Below are 21,997 nucleotides of genomic sequence, written 5' to 3'. Positions count from 1 at the left end.
ATATCGAGAGTTTTTTTGTCAGCTGGGATGTTGATTGTTGAACAAAGATAAATTGAAATGCCAATAATTGAATGATAAAACAGATTCCAGCATTATTGCATGTTACTGTGGTGGTCATGCAAGAATTCTCCGTTTATCAGTGAAGCAGGAGGCATGAACATCCTTATTCTCATAGTTAAGTGGATTGTTGGTAGTCTCTTGACACCATTTCGACTAACCCAATGGGGCTGCACATCCAGTTAGCCATACACCTATCTTTACAGTATGAAACATTGAATATAATCAATATAACTTAAAGAAATCCATCCAGTAAAGGTTATTTCAACTTGGAGTTTATCCTGTAAGTGGTGTTCATTGACGAGTTTATTCTCATTTATCCCCATTTTGCAGGATTCTTTGAAGAGCAACAGATACACATGCCATTATTTTCATTGTGGAGTCAGCACAAAATCTACCTGAAGAACAACAGTGGACCTATGTTATAATCCAGAACAGTGTCAGTTTTATTTCTTATATAGGCTGTTTCAGTCAGCACTGATATTAAAATATTATTAAATATTGACATGGCTGTTCTCTTTGAAAATTAGTTTCCAACATTGGTGTCAATTATTGCCAAATGTTGGAAGCGTAGGTGAGTGCAGCAATCTTTAACGACAGGTTGAAAATAAAAGTTAAATATTCCATGTGCAAACTTTCAGACCTATGATTTAAATTGCACTTCTCTTACATTATGGCGGATTTATGGCATTGACAAACATCATACGCGAAGGATCGGTACTAAAATATTCTGGCAAACCAATATGGTCTGGCTTACCGACTTGTGAAGCCACAACATACTTCTGATAAAAAAGTTTTATGAATAACTTTTCTAAAATACTAGCTTTTGTTTTTACAGATATACTGTTCGTGGCCATCGCACTGAAATATCTACGCATTTAAAAACTGGTGTAAGGTCAAGAACGTCAACTATTTCAAGTTGCTTCAAGGGAAAGCAAACTTATAGCAACCATGAGTACCACGCCAAATGCCATTACATGAGAACGGGCACAACGGAATATATCGCTTGCTGGTTGTCCTGTTCGGCAAGGTTACTGCGATAGCATATATACCAATCTGTAAACATGAAAACGCTTCCTGGATTATTGTGTGTTCATGAGGATGCATTATTTATACCAGCAACCAGGAGGAAAATCTAACGTAGAACTTGGAAGAGCGTTTAAAGTGTCCACTAATATGCGGAAGATGATAGCAAATTTACCTGTAGAGGTTCAAGTTAACACCGGCGACGACCCAGTTGTGTTAAGATGTACGATTAGATCACTTGCTATATTTTTGCTTCACGTGTGTATGCTCTACCTTAGGTGTGGTGTTGGCAATGGCAGTAGAGACAGGGAAGGGAAATAAGTGTGGGATTATTATTTTTATTTACTCATGAACTGTTAATCCATACCAAAATATAAAGTACGTTGTTTACGATCAATACACGTTAGGATTAAAGCGTTGTTGGAAGTTTGTTATAAAGTGGTGAATTCCAAAATCGCGTATTATATTGGTGTCTATCGTGGAATCAAAAATTTTACGACATAAGCCATTCAGCCCATCGTTTTGGTTCCAGTGGAAAACCTATCCCGGGTTCAAGTACTATTTCTGCAGCCTTGCGGAACCAGGCTCTTCAATGTAGTTTAACTGTGGCGTAATTTTCAGTTTCTACCACCCTTTGAACCAGTGACTTCCAGACCATCATATCCCGGGCGATTATTTCCCCTCTAATTTTAATGATTGATTCTATGTCCCAGGATTTTGACCGCTAGCTACAAATGTTTATTTATTTGTTTATCCCATTTACTCTATTTAGGCCCCTCAAAGTTATACACGGTACAATTAAATCTTCTCTCAGCTTTTGTTACAAAGAATATAAAACTGTGCAGCTGTGCAGATGCTGGAAATGTGAAATAAAACTAGAAAAGGCAAGAAGCGCTCAGCAGGCCTTATGGTTCTTGGAAAGATAAATAGCTAACGTTTAAGGTCAAAAGACCTTTCGTCAGATCTGAAACATTAACTCTGTTTCTCTTTTTTCAGATATTGTCAGGCCTGCTGAGCGTTTCCGGCATTTTCTATATTTTTTATTCTAGCCTATCTGATCTTTCCCTATAGCTACAATTTTCTAGTCTTTCAAATATCTCCCTAAAGCTCCCCTATACCCTCTCTGGTGAAATCGCTTCTTACCTGTAATGTGGCCAGAAATGTGTGTATGAAACAAGCCGTGGCCGAACTAATGTACACAATTCCAACATAACCTCCCTGCTCTTGCATTCTATACCAGGCTAATAAAGGAAGGAACACCATACCTTTTTAATCGTCTTATTGAGCAGTCCTACCTTTCAGAATCTGTGATCGTACCCTCCAAGATCCATCTGTTCCCCCCACTCCACTCAACATTCTTCCATTTGTTGACTAGTACCTCCCCAAATTCATTGAATAATTAATTATATATGTATAGCACTGCATTTAATTCATAGCGGAGAAACCAGCCAGTCAACTGACCTGTCAACACAAACCATCTACTGCATTCAACCTCATTAGTGTATAAACATGAAAAAAAACGAAATGCCTTAGTAGCAAAGAGGTCTGTTAAATTTGTGAATGATGGAATACATGCGTTTAGTAGAAAATTATTCATTAAAAATGCCCGTTTATACGTTAAATTGGAAAGTTATGCGCCAGAAACATTTTGAATGCTCACCAACAGGTTTCGAGATCACTGCAGAGTGCAGGGATTAAGCTATGTGACAACGCAATCGCTAATGTTTCCCCTCCTAATTCTGATTACCTAGATTATATAAAATAAAGAACTAACAATGTCACCTAAATCTCTCAACCCGTCACACATTTCTTGGGGCGGGGCGGTGGAACGCTAAAGCAGAGAGAGAGAGATCAAGTGAAACGTTGTGATAAATCTCAGTTTCATTCAGAGGCTGGCAATGCAAAACACATACATTACGAGAAGGATATCAATAGAATTTTTAAATAGGTATAGTAATAGAAGAAGTGCTGTAATTTGTAATGCAATCACTCTCGGCTGGCTGTCCGTGTCATGCCAGGATTCCTGACGGCTCCTCGCTAATTCCTGCCAAAAGTATCAGTGGATTTCTTGTTTTTAATCTCCCATGATGCCTTATTCGATTATTGTCAATGCTCGCCATCCCGTACCGGCTGTTAAACTCTTTAGTTTTAAACTGAGGCATTCAGTTGAGCCCAGACAGCAGCGGGGAAATAAAAGGAGAGTGGAAAATTGTCTCCTTCAACCGCAAAGGGCTCAACGTTGAGGTACTAAAGTGTTTTTAATCGTTTCTTTTATTCTTCCTGAAATGGCACAATGACGGCAAAAGTGAGGAGGCTTAGAATATGGGACATGCAAATGGTTACTGCTGACATGGGAACTGTGGTTGCAATGTCTACCAGCCGTGTGGGTTTACTGATCTTTGTCTATTGCACAGCACTGTGTTGGTGAGTCTGTCTTATTTACATTTCTCTTCTAAGTTAGATCCTCACACATTTTATTTGGATTTTGATTTTAATACGTCATACATATTTGAATGGATTTATCGGAAGTGCATAATAAACATACTTTGATTGCTAAAGTCGTCCTTGACCTCAATATTAATTTTCTATCTACAGTATAGGACAGACGCTCGGAAAAAAGTCTTCCAATCATGACAATGAAGTAAGAATACATTCGGAAAACATCACACGTATTCTCGATAGACTTCTTGATGGATATGACAACAGGCTACGACCCGGGTTTGGAGGTAAGCAATACGTTTTCTCATATAACCATTCGTCCAGCAACAAATTCAAACCTTTTCGCAGCCTCATATGACGTACTTCTCAGTTGATATGATATTAAGACTAACCAGTCGTAAATATTTAATTTCATCAGTCACGTGCTCGCATTAATACTTCTGTATTTTTGAAGGTAATTTTAGAACATATTGCCATTCATAAACATTGTTGCTCAAACTTTTAAGGTTTTTCGGTTCTTTCCACGTGACACTTGAATGAATCCTGTACTCCCATGAACACGCAACAATCTTTTAAGTATGGTTTGATCTTTTCTAGGTCCTGTCACTGAAGTGAAAACCGACATATATGTGACAAGTTTCGGTCCTGTATCTGACGTCGAAATGGTATGACACTTACAACGGCAGATTCAATAGGGTTACCAATGTTTACTCTACCAAAGAAAAACACAAACTAGGTTTGCTCAGCAACACCCGCGTCCCATTTTACCCGCCGTGGACACATTGGTATTGGTTTTATTATTTTGGCATCTCGAGAGAATATTATTCGAGAAGATTATTCTCTTTAATCTGTTTGACAATCCTGCCGCTAAAAGTATCAGTAGTCATCTTTCATCTTTTGGCAACAATTAACGTTGTACTAAAATGCCGCAATTGGTTTAAAAACGAAACCTCTCATTCTTAAGGAAGCCAAGTAAATCATTAAACACGTAAAATCACGAGAAAGTCCGGTTCTTTTTTTGGTGCGGATACTGACACTGAGTAATCCATTGAGCTGTTGTAGCTGTGTGTCGGTAGGTATTAGAGATTTTGGATTATGTATATCAGACACAGTGACCATTTTGTTTTCTTGCAGTTAAAGTGATGCAATGTGCTATTTTAAAATATTTTGTTATACTTTTCTAGGAATATACGATGGATGTCTTCTTTCGTCAAACTTGGATTGACAAGAGGTTGGAATTTGAAGGGCCCATTGAAATCCTTAGATTGAATAATTTAATGGTCAGCAAAATTTGGACTCCGGATACTTTTTTCAGAAATGGAAAAAAATCTATCGCTCACAACATGACTACTCCCAACAAGCTTTTCAGGATCATGCAAAACGGCACAGTACTTTACACCATGAGGTTAGACATAGTGGTTTGCTGAGGCATTACATTGCTCCATTTTGCACTTAATTAATAATAATTAACCTTAAATATACATTTTCTCATCCAATTCCAGACTCACCATCAATGCGGCGTGTCCTATGAGATTAGTGAACTTCCCAATGGACGGACATGCGTGTCCCTTGAAATTCGGCAGCTGTAAGTTTACGTTCATGGCGGTGTGGGGCATTTTTTTTATATATAGAGTAAGAACATCAACGTTAATTCAACAGAGCCTGGATAAATTTACAGGGGTGAGGTTTGGGAATCTTAAAATCTTGGAAAGCCATCACTATATTGATTTTAGAAAGTGTAAAAGTCAATTTACAAAATACCCAAGGCAAATTGCACATGACCAATTCTACATCAGTATGAAAAAGCATTGGTGTTAGTAGAGAATTAGTCCTGGTTTTGCTTTATGAGTTGGAAGATATGAATTAAAATTTGACTTAAGAGACTTGGGTATTTAATCTCAATTGAGGCTTGGTGCTATACTAGATGTAAATCTAGTTTGCCCTTGCAACTGAATGTAAAATATCCCCTAGTACTATACTGAGCAGGATGTTATGCCCAGTGCCCTGGCCAATGTTTATTCATCAACATTAACAGATTACTTGATAATTATCACAATGATGTTTGTGAGAGTTTGCCATACATAAATTTCTGCCACATTTTCTACATGACGGTAGTAAGTAATGCATCTGTAAAGTGTGTTGTGATAACTGGTGCAGCTCTGTGAATACAAATTAATTTTAATGTACTTTTCCAAACTAATAAGTAACTCTCAATGAGTTATACAGTATATTTTTAAATATATACATTATATATTTTCACAGTTCTTGCAAAGATCATTACTTTACAGAGGAAGTTTCAGCAGAATATGATTTATCTGTATCTCGTACCATAGACTACATCCTTAGACACACTGTCAGTTGTTTCCCATGTTAACATCTTGTATATTTTAATGTTGTCTAAGGTTCCATTTTCATTAGAAAATCACAAAGGATTAATATAACCCAATGTGAAGTTTGTAGAAGCATAAAATTATCAGCGTAAATCTGAGGTCAAGGCCAGACTTGACTTCTAAGTGGAAAAAAAAATTGCGATTTTCTAAAGTGGCTAATATCTCACTCCTTTGGTTTGGCATCACAGTTTAGTGTTAATACAATATGGAGCAAAATCTGTTTAACCAATTATTCATGCAATATTTTGTAAAGCCACTGGACTCCATTTTGATTGTTTGAACAGGATGTTCTCTCTCTCCTATGTTCAAAGCGATAATTCTGCCCAAAGTCGTATCCAGAATGTACACAGCCACCTTTTCAGGCAAAAGTCAGCCAGATCAAATTGTTTTTTTCTCTCTGGTTGGAAGCATGGTTGCAATTTATTTTATCCCAAATGATACTAGAATAATAAGGTGTGGAACATTTTACACCAATGAGACTAAAACAGCATGGGTTAAACTCACCTTGGGTGGTAGTGTAAATGAGTGATAATGAATCTGCACCCTTTGCACCAAACTTGATTTATTTCTCCATTAAGATTGATGGAAAAGGAAATTGGTGAAAGTGGGTCAGCAGCCTCATGTTACCATTTTGCATAGTCATACAAGACCAATTTCATGGTAATCTGCTACTTAATGTGTGTGTTTTTTTTTATTTTAAATATTCTTCCCTTGACTGAAAGTTATAATTCACGCTACATTATGGTTTATAGGAGCTTGCTCTCTTTGTGTATATTGTTATACGGCCATTTATCTTTCTTGAGCACTGATAGGATCAGTCCTGAGGTGAATTCATAGTTGAGCTCTACCCTACCTTCTCTGTGACATAATGGGCTGTTATTCCTAAAAATGTATTTGTTCACCCAGATTTCACTACATACTGATTAAAATGCATCAAACTAAAATTTGGTGTTAGAAAGAAGGGATCAACATAAATAACCAGTGAACTCTCTCTATATATCCTTTCTTTATAGTATAGAAATTAAGGTTTCAAACCATCTAAATATTATCTATGCTCATTGGATATAGAATATTTAAAAGCAAGCAAGCCTAATGGAACTCTCACTATTTTTGGTGTAACTTACATTATTGCCATACAACTGCATTCAGAGGAAAGGGAAATACATTATTTAATCCTTTATGCCTGATACTTATATGAATGTGTAATCTAAACCTACTGTAATCCCAATCTCTGATGTCCAAATGTACACATTTTCTACCACTGGTTACCAGAAGCAAGAACTCTGTAGAATTAAGGCACTAAGGTCATAGTGGTAATTACATTTAACACACGTTTATAGTCAAAGTGTCAGCAGTGGTTCAGTGATAACATGCTCACTTAGTAAGAAGACCATTACTCCTGTCCTTACTAAGGTCAACCAACTCAGTAAATGCCGAGAATTATATCTGGAAAAGGTATATAAGTGCTAAATTAATAAACAGACCATTAATTATATATTGTAGAACTTCACAAAAATCCCTCAGCATAGTTTATTGCCAATAGTTTTATGGATCCATTAAATATTTTACACTCAATATCCCCTTTCATTCCTTTGTCTTTGCTTATAATAGTCAGCTTAAACATATGCACTAGCTACAATTTTCCACTAACTCCATTATTGCTCCATTTCTTGAATTTCCATTCTTTTTTTCTGTATCTTGTTATTTTCCATTTCTCTTCAAATCTTCCGTCTTCTTTATATCAGACTGATGCCCCCCTTTGATTGTTTTCTTTTCTTGTGGCATTCACAGACTTTGGCTAGCTTCTTATCTTTCTGTTCTTGCAGCTCAGCTTGATGTTCCCTTTCAAGCTGCTCCTCCCAGATTTTCTCTCTAAGGGGAGTTTATGGTGCTTGCCTTTTTTGCTGTTAATGTGATTGGTAAGTCATGCAAATACACAACAAGGACCCCCAATTTTCCATTCTGTTTTGAAGACTGAAATATTATTTGCCCAAAATCATTCAGAAATAAAAAGTGAAAACAAGGCTTTACTTGGGAAAATGTATTTTAAACAGAATGTATGCTGATTCGTGGTAAGTAGTCTATTCATAATGTCCAGCTGTAAAATTATTATTATTTTAATTTAATACTTGTAGTGGATTTTTAATTTTATCTGCTCCTCTGTGGTTTTGATATACTTAAAGAATAAATCAATAAATATCTATTGATTACATTAAGATGTAACAAATATGATAAAAGCTTATTTAGAAGTGTAACAAGAAAAAGATTGTCAAAATTAATTTGGGTCTCTTACAGATTGAGAGAACAGAAATTATATTGGGGAATAAAGAGGAAGACACAACAAACCCCTCAGAAATAGTAGGGAGCAACAGATCTAGATGAATGAGGAGGTGAAAAAAACTAAAGAAGTAAAATTGAAGAAATTAATGAGATAGAAAGCTGAAAAATCTCTGGAACCTGATGACTTGCATCTAAGAATTTTGAAAAGGATGGCTGTGAAGATAATGAATGTACTGGTTGTCATTTCCCAAAATTCCATGATTTCTAGAATGGTTTCCTCAGATTGGAAGGCAGCAAATATATCCTCCAGATTTAAAACAGGAGAGAGGAAAAAAAAAGCTACAGACCAATTAACAGTTTGGAATCTACTTTTAAGGAAGCAGTCGCAAGGCACTTAAAAAATAATATTATTGGCCAGAGTCGACATAATTTATAAAAGTGAAATCATCGTTGACAATTCTGTTATAGTTTTTCAGGTTGAAATGAGCAGAATAGAAAAGGAGGAAGCTATGGTTGTGCATGTAGATCTTCAAAAGGCGTTCAATATAATGCTGCACAGAAGGATTTTAAACAAAATTAGAGCATTTGAGTGTAGAGGCATGAATCGAGGACCGATTAACAATCAGAAAACAAAAAAGTACGAATAACGAGTCACTTTCAGGGTTAGAGTTGGTGATTAGTAGGATGCCACATTAATGACTTGAATGAGAGCACTGAAAGTAAAATATCCAACAGTTCAGTTAGCATCTGTGGAGAGACAAACAGAGGTAACATTTCCAGTGAAGATCTTTCTGTAGATTGCTATATTCCATCCAAGTTTGCTGATAATATAAAGTTGAGTGGCAGTGTGTAAATTGGTTTATTATTGTCACAAGTACTGAGGTACAGTGAAAAACTTTGTTTTGCATGCCATCCATACAGATCGTTTCATTACAACAGTGCATTGAGGTAGTACGAGGGAAATCAATAACACTGCAGAATTAAGTGTTACAGTTACAGAGAAAATGCAGTAAAGGTTGACAGTAAGTTGCAAGGCCATAATGAAGTAGATTGTGAGGTCAAGAGTCTACCTTATTGTACCAGGGGATTGTTCAATAGTCTTCTAACAGCGGGATAGAAGCTGTTCTCGAGCCTGGTAGTACATGCTTTAAGGTTTTTGTATCTTCTGCCCGATGGGAGGGGGGAGAAGAGAGAATGTCAGGGTGGGTAGGGTCTTTGATTATGTTGTCTGCTTTACCAAGGCAGTGAGAAATATAGAGTCCTCGGAGGGGCGGCTACTTTCTGTGATGTGCTGAGCTCTGTCCACAACTCACTGCAGTTTCTTATGGTCATGGGCAGGGCAGTTGCCATACCAAGCCTTGATGCATCTGGATAGGATGCTTTCTATGGTGCATTGATAAAATTGACGAAGGTCAAAGGGGGCGGCACAGTAGCGTAGCAGTTAGCGTGACGCTATTACAGCACCAGCGATTGGGGTTCGATTCCTGTCGCTGTCTGTAAGGAGTTTGTATGTTCTCCCGTGTCTGTGTGGGTTTCCTCCGGGTGCTCCGGTTTCCTCCCACATTCCAAAAGATGTACGGGTAGGTTAATATGGGTTTAAAATGGGCGGCGCGGATTCATTGGGCCGGAAGGGCCTGTTACCATGCTGTAAATAAACTTTCGTTTAATTTAAAAATCTTGGCCATGGCGTCTGTGGTTGGACCAGGACAAGCTATCGTTGATGTTCACTCCTAGGAACTTGAAGTTCTCAACCCTCTTGACCTCAGTAAACTGGAGCATATGCACTGCCCCCCTTCCTGAAGTCAATGACTAGCTCTTTTATTTTGCTGACATTGAGGAAAAGGTTGTTGTCATGACACCATGTCACTAAACTGTCTATCTCCTTCCTGTACTGTGACTTATTATTTGAGATTTGGCCCACTACAGTGGTGTCATCTGCTAACTTGTAGATGGAGTTCGACCAGAATCTGGCCACACAGTCATGAATGTTTACAGAGTAGGGGGCTGAGAACACAGCCTTATGGGGCACCAGTGTTGAGGATGATTGTGGTGGAGGTGTTGCTGCCTATCCTTACTGATAGGGGTTTGTTGGTCAGGAAGTCAAGGATCCAGTTGCAAAGGAAGGCATTGAGTCCCAGATGAAGAGTTTGAAGATGAGTTTACTTGGAATCATAGTATTGAAGACAGAGTTGTAGTCAATAAACTGTAGTCTAATGTAGGTGCCTTTGTTGTCCAGATGCTCCAGAGATGAGCGTAAGACTAGGGAGATGGCATCTGCTGTAGACCTGTTTCGGTGGTAGGTGAATTGCAGAGTGCCGAGGTTGTCTGAGAGGCTGGCGTTAATGTGTACCATGACCACCCTCTCAAAGCACTTCAAAGCCTCTTTGCATCCCGGTGGATGTCAGAGCCACCGGGTGGTAGTCATTAAGGCTTGTTACCTAATTTCTCTTGGGTACCAGGATGATAGTGATCTTCTTAGAGCAGGTGGGAACCTCAGACTGAAGTAGGGAGAGGTTAATAATGTTTGCAAATACCACCACCAGTTGATCTGCATAGGATCTAGGGATATGGCCGGGGACACCATTCGGGCCAGATGATTTCTGCGGGATCACTCTCTAGAAGACTGATCTGACGTCTGCAAGGTGACTGTGAGTTCAGGTGCATTGGAGGCTGTCAGGGTGGGTGGCGAGATTCCAATCCCCTTCTGTTCAAAATGTGTATAGAATGCGTTAAGCTCATCAGGAAATGATGCACTGTTGTCAGCAACGCTGCCTGACTTCGTTTAGTAGCTTGCTGTAATGTGTAAGCCCTGCCACAACTGATGGCTGGTCTGGGACTCAATTTTGGACTGGTATTGTCTCTTGGCATCCCTGATAATGTTACAGAGGTCGTATTTCGATTTCTTGTAAAGGTCAGGATTACCTGATTTGAACATCCTGGATTTCATTAAGCCATGGCTCTCCTGGCTCATCCATGGTTTCCGGTTTGGGAACACCCAGATTGACCTCACAGTCCTCTACACAGTTGCTGATAAAGTCTGTGACAGTGGCAACATACTCATCTAGGTTGGCTGCTGAGTCTTTGAGCATGGACCAGTCTACTGACTCAAAGCAGTCTCATAGAAGCTCATTTATTTTCTCAGGCCAGCAGTGTTTAACTTTCTGCACTGAATCCTCGCGTTTCAGCTTCTGTTTGTATGCAGAGAGAAGAAGCACAGCCTGATGGTCTGATTTACCAAAGTGTGGGTGGGGGTTGGCTTGGTAGGCATCTTTGATGGTTGTATAGCAATGGTCAAGGATGTTTGGGCCCTTAGTAGGACAGGAGATGTGCTGGTAGTCGGTTGGTATCACACTCTTGAATTAGCCTGGTTGAAGTCACTGGCTATGATGAAGAGGCCCATTTCAAGGCTGTTGATCACGGAGTATAGATCATTGAGTCAGGCTTCACGTCCATCTGGAGTGGGATGTAGACTACCATCAGAATAGCTGAAGTGAACCAGTGTGGTTTGTAAAGAGGATGCAAAGAGGCTTTGAAGGATATAGACAGAATAAGTGAACAGACTAGGGCATGGCAGGTGGCACATAATGTGAAAAAATGTAGGTAAGAAAAAAAATTGTAATATTTTTAAACATTGATTAAATTTAATGAAAATAGAGAAAAGGTGCAGAAATGTACTTTTTACTTGCACCTACTTTAAAAAAATATACTTGTACCATTGTAAAATACGACATTCATTCCTATTAGGAAACTGTGACTTTGGATTCACAAAACTAGACATAATTGGGATTGCTTGCAATAATGTTGTATTAAAATTCAATTCAGAGTTTTTGATTTGATGGTAGCCTTACATTCATCCTTGAGCCTCATCATTATATTTTATGCAATTAATGTGTCAGGACCTAACCATTTTCATTTAGGAGGGTACAGGCAATTGTGAGGGGCATGTGTATAGGTAAACACGACTTGCTATCATTTAGTGGTGTCCAATCACATTTGTGAAACTGTGGGGAATGATCCTTTTAGAAAATAGCTGTGCTGTATCTTAAGCAATTTCTTGGTCGAGATGTGCGTATTATTTGAATGCAATTCATTCCAATGTCAGTCAGAGGCTGGTTAGTACTAACGTGGCAAGGAATCCCTGAGAGATTATTAATACAATTGAAGCAAGCTTTTTTTTCTTGACAAATTGAACTAACTCTTAACAGACCATTCAAGGTCAAAGCTTTGTAAACAATGTTTAAGTGACCTTATTCTTTGGAGAAATATCACAAATTGCTGTTTGTGTACCTCCTCAGAATTAAAATGACTACATTTTTAATTTTAAAAATACAACATGTTTGTTTTCACCAAGAAGAATAAACAAAATTGTTTAAGGAAGTTCCTGACATATTGGTAGAAAAGAACTATTAGAAGGTTTGAATCAATTCAAGTATTTGCATATGTTTTTATTTCTTTGCTATTTGGTGCTCCAGGATGCTTTTTGTTGCCGTGCTTGTGAATTACTAATGGTGAAAATAAACATGGTGATGTTGTTAACTGGCAAAAACAATCAGTATACAGTAGCAGCGAGAGCTGAAACATGACATTCAATTTGCAGATGCCTACCCAAGAAGTGAAATCATTTACACATGGAAGAAGGGCCCCTTGTACTCAGTAGAAGTACCAGATGAATCTTCGAGTCTGCTTCAGTATGACCTTGTCGGCCAAACTGTATCCAGCGAAACGATGAAGTCCAACACAGGCAAGTGCATTTATTTTTGCTGATGTGCTTTTCAACTTTCAAAGGTTGGTTCTTTTTAACTTAAAAAATTAGTTGAAGCTGTTTGAAGCAGTATTTTTGGTAATACTGGATGATGGTATCCCTGTCTGAAGACATTAATTGCTGAATTTATGACTTTGATATTCTAATATCTCTTTTTTAAAATTTGTTGTGATTAGTACACAACAATATGTGAGTCAGTTTGTGTTCCAAAGGAAAACCTATTGAGAGGTTAATTGACATAATGACCCAGATTTGGCTAATTGGGTCCTACCTCTTCCATTTGCTGTTTAGATACTGATTTGTGCTGCACATACCTACTGCAGATAGTCAAAACTGTCCTTGCTTTTCAAGGGCATCCTGGACCTGATTAGGGAAGCCCTCTGTATGAAGGCCATGTGGGTAGGCCAGTCTAGCCAGTACACAAAAAAAGACAATCGTCAAAGCTCTCAAGATTTTTAAATGCTTCAGAATGTCTCTGATATATCGAGCATACAAAAAGTATAAAATAAGAATTAAACAACTTCTTAAAAAATTACAGCAATTTTAAAAAAAACATCAAATCACTCAAAACATTAAAAAGTAATTAAAACATCATATTGACTCAAAATATCCATTGAAATGAATTGCCTTGTTGATCCTACCCAGGGTCTGTGAGTAGATTCCTCAAAATAGTAACGAGGGAATCTCATCAAGTTTATATTCCTCTTGACAACAAAGTTCTGTATTTGATTCTAAAAGTTTAGTTAGCTGAAAATTGTCAGCTAGTTTGGGAGTAATGCATTTTGATAGGTGTGTGCAAAATCCCCAACTTCTTGGCATTTATGCCCTTGAACTGAGGAGGTAATTAAAATTCAACCACTCTGGTAGGTCTGGAGTCAGTATATAAGCCAGACCTAAAAGGGCACCATATTTCTTTCCCTGAAGGACATTAATTGAACCAGATGGGTTTTTACAATAATCCTGCAGTTTCATGGTTACTGTTACTAACATTAATTCCAGTTTTATTTAATTATTTGAATTTCAAATCTTCAGCTGCCATGGTGGAATTTGAACTCCTGTCTCTGGATTAGAACAACGATTTGGTGCTTAGAAACCCAACTACTCAGCCACCAAACCTCCAACATTCATGCAGTTATATGGTCATATCCCTCTGAACCTTTCCTATCCATTTACCTGTCTGAATGTTTTGTAAACATTGTAATTGTATCAGCCTCTAACACCTCCTCTGACAGCTTGTTCCGTATACCCACCACCCTCTCTGTAGAAAAACCTGCTCCTCCAATCCCCTTTAAATCTTTCCCCTCTCGCCTTAAATTTATGCCCTCTTGTTTTAGACTCCCCTACCCTGGGAAAAAGACTGTGACTATCTACTCTGTCTATGCCCTCCTTAATTTTATAAACCTTGATAAGATCACCACTCAGTCTCCTTCAATCTAGGGAAAATAGTCCCAGCCCATTCATTCTCTCCATATAACTCAAGTGCTCCAGTCCAGGTCGCATTCCTGTGCATCATCTCTAGCGTGATCTCATCCTTCCTATAACATGGCGACCAGAACTGCACCCAGTACTTCCAAGTGGGGCCTACCTAATGATTTTTACAACTGTAACTTGACATCCCAACTCCTATACTCAGTGCCTCGGCCAATGAAGGCAAGCATACCATACGCTTGCTTCCCCGCTCTACCTACCTGTGTTGCTGCTTTCAGGGGTCTATGTACTTATACCCTAGGAACTCACTGTTCAATTCCTCAGGGCCCTGCCATTCTCTGCATATGTCCTGTCCTGGTTTAACTACCTAAAATGCATCACTCAGCACTTGCTTGAGTTAAATTTCACCAGCCATTCCCTTGCCCACTTTCCCAGTTGATCTAGATCCTCTTGAAACTTAAATAACCTTCTTCACTGTCCACTCTACCACCAATGTTGGTGTCATTTGCAAAATTATTAATCATGCCACCAACGTTCTCTTCAAAATCATTAATATACTGTATATGACAAACAATAAAGGACCCAGCACTGATTCCTGCAGCACACTGCTGGTTACAGGTGTCCAAACTGAAAAATAACTCTTCACTACCATCCTCTGCTTCCTACCACAAGCCAATTTTGTATCCAATTTGCTATCTCATCCAATTTGCTTCTGGACCAGCCTACCATGCAGATCCTTGTGCAGTGCAAATGTTATTCATAGTCATTCAAATACCAAGATACATTCCTACCTAAGTAATCCTATCTTATAATAAGCACTTGCCATTTGATAAGAATTTGATTTAAGTAGTAAGCTTCCAGATGGCAGACACCTACTTGGAATTGCTGAGTAATCATGCACATCAGGCTTGTTTTACAGCAAAAAAAACTTTTAAATCTTTGAAATTCATTCTGACAATCATTATTTACCAAGTAATTCATCCTGCTTAGCATAGCATATAAATTGCACAAAATGTAGTTTACAGTAATGGGATGCATTTTACAGGATTTTTAAAAAATAATTTTTACTGTTTTCCACATCTTTATACTTCTAGTATTCCATTAAAGTTGAACATAAATGTCAAAAATTATAAAAGAAAAATGTGGAAATGTAACAGAATTTAGTTTGCTAAACTATGCAGTAGTGCAATTGATTTTTACTTTATTCTTCCATGTGAGAATTTACTGGCCCTAGTAAAAGATGGACATTAATCAACAGCAGATTCTCATCATTGTAAACTGATATTAGATTATGTAATTTAAGCAGAAGTGCTCTCGTAACTACTTGATTTAATCTGTTGTGATATGAGGTGATTCTGATAGGAAAAGGGAAGTTGCATGAAAAATGTCACCTAGTGTAAAAGAAAATCTTATATTTATGATAGTGGTGCATTTGGCCTATCTTTTCAACCTTCAAGCTCTTTCTATGTTATTGTGCAACTGAGAGCTGCAACATCTTCTAACTTACACCTAAACAATCCTATGGATTTGATTTATTTTTGGCATAAGGATATAATTCTGTTTGATAGCCACTCATCTCAGGAGAGATGCTGCTGATTTAAATAACACCTACTGAAGGACACTAAAGTTGCCACCCTATTATAGTATTCATTAATGTAGTTCTAAAAACATAGATATAAATTAAAGGTATGTATATTCTATCATCATAATATAATATGGAAGCATAAAATGGGGTACATATATTTTACCAGTAAGGATTAGATACAAAACTAAATTGGGCCTTCATTTGCAGTTGTAATATTTTACTGTAATAGGGCGGCACAGTAGTGTAGCGGTTAGCATAATGCTATTATAGCACCAGCAACCGGGCTTCAATTCCTGCCACTGTCTGGAGTTTGGAGTTTGGAGTTTGTACTTTCTCCCGTGACTGCGTGGGTTCCTTCTGGGTGCTCTGGTTTTCTCCCACATTTCCAAAAACACGGGTGTAATTGAGCAGCGCAGGCTCGCTGGGCCAGAAGGACCTATTACTGTGCTGTATAAATGAAGTTTTTTTATTTGTGCTGTAATCTCTCCTTTCATGTTGCATCTTTTATGCATAGCGGAATCTGCAGCATGGAAACCCATGTGCAGAGAACAAAAATGTACATTATAATATTATGATGACAAAAATATTCACATTTTTCTTTGAACAGGTGAATACATAGTGATGACAGTGTATTTTCACTTAAAAAGGAAGATGGGATACTTTATGATTCAGACTTACATTCCATGCATTATGACAGTAATTCTCTCTCAAGTGTCATTCTGGATTAATAAGGAGTCTGTCCCAGCTAGGACAGTTTTCGGTACGCCTTGATTTACCACACCTTCTTTCCACTGTATTCATTGTCCAGTCTTCGTTTATTTACCATCAACATTTATCCATTTCAGGTGAATATTCCATGCAGATAGTCTATTTTTTGCTACAGAGAAAACTAGGCTATTATCTCACTCAGACTTACATCCCATGCACCATGACTGTAGTTTTGTCTCAAGTTGTGTTCTGGATAAACAAAGAATCTGTCCCTGCTCGTACTGTGGCTGGTATGACAATCTTTACTGTGTCTGTTTGCATATCTTTGTATATAGTGATTTAGAAGCTAAAGTATTAGTTCTGTGTTCTGATGTGTTTTAATTTATGTGAATTTATGTCAATAAATTGTATGTAGTCCTAATAGTCACAGACTAAGTTATAGATTTTACTGTTTTCTGATTAATGTATATATTTTTCCATGTACTATTTGCTTCCTCTGATTTTATGGCATTACTGTAAAACTAATAGGAGGGAAGGGATTAATTCTGGATTCTGTCCATTTCTGGGATTGTTCTGATTGGTGCTGTAATATTCTTCTTTTGCTGACTATGAGAGTCCTACATGAAATTCTAGGAATAAAGATCCAGAGTGGGTAGAAAGTAAACCCATTTGGTGTACACTTAGGAATAGCTTGTTTCTGTTCTTTTTAAATTAATGTTTAAGACTGATAACTATAATCATAACAGGTAAAAGAAAATCATAGTAAAATAATAATTATTGGTCTGCTAGTCTGTTGCCTTATCTACTTCAAGTACTAATCATTTGTTTTTAAATTGCTGAAGGTATCACTACAGTTTTAACCATGACTACGCTAAGCATCAGTGCACGCCACTCGCTACCCAAAGTGTCCTACGCTACTGCTATGGATTGGTTCATAGCTGTATGTTTCGCTTTTGTCTTTTCTGCGCTCATCGAATTTGCAGCTGTAAACTACTTCACAAATCTTCAGGCTCAAAAAACCCTAAGGAAAACGGCTCGAACAGCAGCATTGTCATCAGCAATGGCTGTGTCTGAATCAGAGAAGATAGTTTCGGTAAGAGAGCCCACACCTGTTGACAAAAAAACATAAAACCCATGATGCAAATCATTTCCACCTTTCAGTCTTAATCTTAACTGGCATAATATAAATATCATTGTGTTTGTTTTCCGAATATAACATACAATATTGAAAAAATAATTTCAAACATGGATATGATGGTTTGTGCTTTAGTGGACAACTCCATATTGAATATTGTCTGGTGTAGTGGCCCAATGGAAGTCTCTGTTGTACTTGCTGCTGATTTAAAAGTGTGCTGAGAGAAGTTTCAAAATTTCCTGGCCTCTGTGTTACCTTTCAGCAGAACTAGGAACAATAGAGAACAATCATGTTTAAGTTCCAACTAAGGGAGAGAGATAGACAGAACAATGTGAATGTATGTAATGGGATGGAGGCCAAGAGAGACTGAATTACGCAAATTATAGTGGTGCCATCTAGAGACAATGTGTTGATTTGTTTGGAGTATGTTTAAGTAAAGGGATATGAATGAGGACTGACAGTGGGAAAATCAGTGATGAAACTGTGACATGCAAAACAATGGTAGATGAAATAATAACTAAGAGAATGCTGCAAATATCCAGCAGGTTAGGCAGCATCTGCAGAAGGAGAGAAAAACTGAGATAACATTACAGGTTGATGGCTTTTCATTAAAATTGGCCAGTTGCCACACACATTTGAAAGGCTCATCTGAAGTTGTTGAATTCAACATTGAGTGCTTAGGGCTATAACTTGTCTAGTTCTTTGAGTTTACATTGTGCCTTGCTGGAATAGTGTAAAAGGCAAAAGGTGAAGGTCACAGTGGGAATGGGATGGAGAGTTAAAGTAACAGACAACTGGAAGTTTAAGATCACCCTTATGAACTGAATGGAACTGTTCTGCAAAGTATCACCCAATCTGCATTTGTTTCCTTCATGGTAGAGGATACCATGTTGTGTGCATCAATCATAGTACATTAAGTTGGAAGAAGTACAATTGAATCACTGCTTCAACTGAAATGAGTGTTTGGGTGTCTGAATGGGGAAGAGAAGATGTAAAAGAGCAGGTGTTGCATCTCCTGTAATTCCATTGGAAGGTGCAGTGAGAAGCTGAAAGGATACCGATGAAAGTGAAATTTGAATGATGGAACTGTCCCCTTCAAAGTCCTGAAAGGAGAGGAAAGTAAAGTTGTGTCAGTGGTAGCATTTTGTTGAAAATGGCACAAATTATGAAGGATGATCTGTTTAATATAGATGCAGATAGGGTGGAAGGTGAGGACAAGGGGAATCCTATCCTCACTTTGGGTATGAAGAAAGGGGCTGAGAATAGAAAATGGAACTGACACAGTTGAGTGCCTTATCAATCAAAGTGGAGGGAAAGCATAGTGTGAGGAGATGTCAAGATAAACTCTGTTACTTTAAACCCTGCTCCCTCTTTTGCAAGGTACTTCACTGACTCTTTCTTGCCTTCTCTATCTCCACCTCAGAGGATAGGTTAGTGACCAATATTCAGTGTAAGCCCACGGAGTTCCACAGCTATCTTAACTACTCCTTCCTCCCTATTTCCTGTCAGGGCTTCATTCCATTTTCCCATAGTTTCCAGCTCTGTAATATCTGTTCTGAGAAGAACATTTTCCACACAATTGCTTCTGAGATGTCTTCATTTTTCCTTATCCACAATTTCCTCTCTATTTTTGACAAGATGCTTAACCAGGTCCATTCCATTTCCCACACTTCCGTTCCCACCTTCTCTCCGACACCCAAAGGAAGGATAGGTTCCTCTTGTCCTCACCTACCACTTTGCCAGCCTTCACATTCAATGAACTATCTCTGTAATTTCTGCAAAGTTCAGTGTAATGATACAACACTTCCCCTTCCCTTGAATCACTATGTTACAAAAAGCCCCATTCCATCTGCAAGGATGACTCTGACCTTTCAGCTGCCTGTCACTTTAATTCTCTATCCCACTCTCACTCTGACCTTATTTTCATCTCTTACACCATGCCATTGAATCCCGACATAAGTTCAAGGAACAGCATTCTATTTCCCAACTAGATACGCCCCAGCAATCAGAAGTCAGCACTGAATTCAAAATACAGCTAACCAACCTTTCAATTTTTTTTTAACTTGTGCATCATTTTTGGGATTTCAGCATTACCATCAAATCCAGAATTTATATTCCCCTCCCTGATTCCCTTGAAAAGATAGTGCCATCTTGAACCACTGCAGCCCTTCTGGTAAAGCTACTTCTTCAGTGATAGAGGTGACAGGTTTGGGAAGTGCTGTCAGAGTGTCTCTGAGTAACTGCACCCACTGTGAATCGTTGGTAGAGAGAATGAATTTGAGAGGTGCCTATATAGTGGGTGGCATGGTCCTGGATGGTGTCAAGCTTCTTGAGGAATGTTGGATGGGCACTCATTTAAGCGAGTAAAGTGTATTTCATCACACTGCTGATTTCTGACTCACAGATGCTAAAAAAGCTTTGGTTTTTTAGGAGGTGAGTCACTCTGCAACCTCAGAATTATAGCCAAGTTATAATACCATTATAGCCAAGTTATATATGTGGCTGATCCCAGTTGTATTTCTGGTTAATGGTGATCTCCAGGATGTTGATGTTGGGGGATTCACTGATGATAATACCATTGAATGTCAAGGGTAATTGGTTAGACTCTCTAGCTAGAGAGAAATTTTGTCTTGAGTACTGGGTAGTTCTCATGAAAAGTCAACAACCTGTCATGTTAACTTTGTTTTTCTCTCTCCACAGATGCTGTCTGACCTCTTGGGTACTTCCAGTCTTCTCTTTTATAGTAGATTTCTCTCAGGTCCAGTGTTCTGCACCTTGCAATTCCAGCATTGTGCGTTTTTCCTCTCCTCTCTCCTCTTCCTCCTTACATCTCCTCTATTTGTACCTCCTCCAGACAGACCAGCTGTGATTAACAAGCTTCATCACCCTCCCTCAGCTGGGACCACTACCTTTTTTCTCTCTTGGTCTCCACCCTATTCCTTTGCTCTTTCTATCCTTTCCCCCTTATTTGCAACTTAAAACTTGCTTTTTTTCTAACTTTCCAAGTTTTGATGAAAAATCATCACATGTTCTCTTGTTTCTAACTCCACAACTGCTCCTGACCTGTTGACTATTTCCAGCATTTTTTGCTTTATATATGGAAATCAAAGTATTTTATGGATAAAGTATGTTGGGATCATAGAGACATTTCCTGGTGTTGTTTTGGTGTTTAAATAACTAAAAATAATCTTCTTTAATTTTATAACATCTTTCATGACTTCAAAATATCCTAAAACAGATTATAAGAATCAGTCAGTTTTCAATTAGCAATGAGATAAATGACCAGACTAATTATTTAATTGATTTGGTAGAAAGATAGATGTTGACCTAGAAATGCCCTGCTAAATTGAATAGTTTGAGCTCACAGTTCAGATTAAGAATAACTCCAGTGACAAAACTGAAATCTAGACACAGAAGACAGAATTCAGCACCATAATGCCTGTTATTTGAACACTGCGGGTGCAAACTTCCTTTGAATTTCTCATACAATTTTTGTTGTCCTGATCACATCGTCCCCTATTTTGGTAAAAGCAGTAGCACATGTCACATTCATGCATACTAGAAGTGTGTAGAGTGAGCAGTGATTTGATGCCAGGGCTGGTTTTCCCTGGCAGTCCCTTGGGGTCAAAGATGTCTGGCTTCCACTCGAAATCTGTGGGTTCTGAGTTGGCTGAAATCCTATGTGCAATCTGCAGAAGCTGCCACTTAGGTGATAGGAGATGCTTGATGGGATAGCAGGTAAGTTGTATGGGAGGTGGTGCACAATTTAAGCTGTTTTCACTGGACCTTCATTGAAGTCCTCATTGTTTTCCAGATGCTGCTCCTCCATTTTAATTGATTATGGGCCGACAGTTTCCATGAGTGAGGGAGAATGTTATAATTTTGCTTTGTCCTCCCTTTAATCTCTTGCCATTATGGAACTTGGAGTAGAGTGCTGCTTTTGAGACTGTGGCATTAGGAATGCCAATAATGTGGCCTTCCCATCGGAGCTGGCTGAATATAATTCTAACCTTGATACTATGGTTGATAGTTTGGGAGAGGACACTGACATTGTTTTGCTTACTCTGCCAATGCATTGAATGATGTTGTGGATTTTGTGTTGGTGGTACCTCTTCAGTGCTTTGAGATGATGGTTGTAGAAAAATACTAGTTTTCAACTAAAGATCTTGTCACAATTTTCAATGTCT

At 38.2% G+C, this 21,997-nt stretch overlaps 1 protein-coding gene across 3 annotated transcripts in view; it reads left to right on the top strand.

Annotated features, from left to right (window-relative positions):
• The window catches only part of LOC127569754 (gamma-aminobutyric acid receptor subunit alpha-6-like), a 40,984-nt gene that overhangs the window by 5,506 nt on the left and 13,481 nt on the right, over positions 1-21,997 (top strand). For 2 of the 3 annotated variants that reach the window (XM_052014611.1, XM_052014612.1), the window contains 9 exons: positions 896-1,306; positions 3,390-3,507; positions 3,679-3,809; positions 4,120-4,187; positions 4,707-4,927; positions 5,025-5,107; positions 12,790-12,933; positions 16,575-16,727; positions 17,518-17,768. In XM_052014611.1, coding sequence (XP_051870571.1) covers positions 1,153-1,306; positions 3,390-3,507; positions 3,679-3,809; positions 4,120-4,187; positions 4,707-4,927; positions 5,025-5,107; positions 12,790-12,933; positions 16,575-16,727; positions 17,518-17,768 — 1,323 coding nt within the window. In that variant the 5' untranslated portion in view covers positions 896-1,152. Of the gene's footprint in view, positions 1-895; positions 1,307-2,965; positions 3,508-3,678; positions 3,810-4,119; positions 4,188-4,706; positions 4,928-5,024; positions 5,108-12,789; positions 12,934-16,574; positions 16,728-17,517; positions 17,769-21,997 lie in introns of those variants that run through there. The other variant, XM_052014613.1, reaches the window with a different exon arrangement.

The sequence above is a fragment of the Pristis pectinata genome, chromosome 4 (genome assembly GCF_009764475.1).
Source record: "Pristis pectinata isolate sPriPec2 chromosome 4, sPriPec2.1.pri, whole genome shotgun sequence".
Taxonomy (NCBI): Eukaryota; Metazoa; Chordata; class Chondrichthyes; order Rhinopristiformes; family Pristidae; genus Pristis; species Pristis pectinata.
The sequence above is the reverse complement of the archived record's forward strand: the minus strand, read 5'-3'. Positions and strand labels throughout refer to the sequence as shown.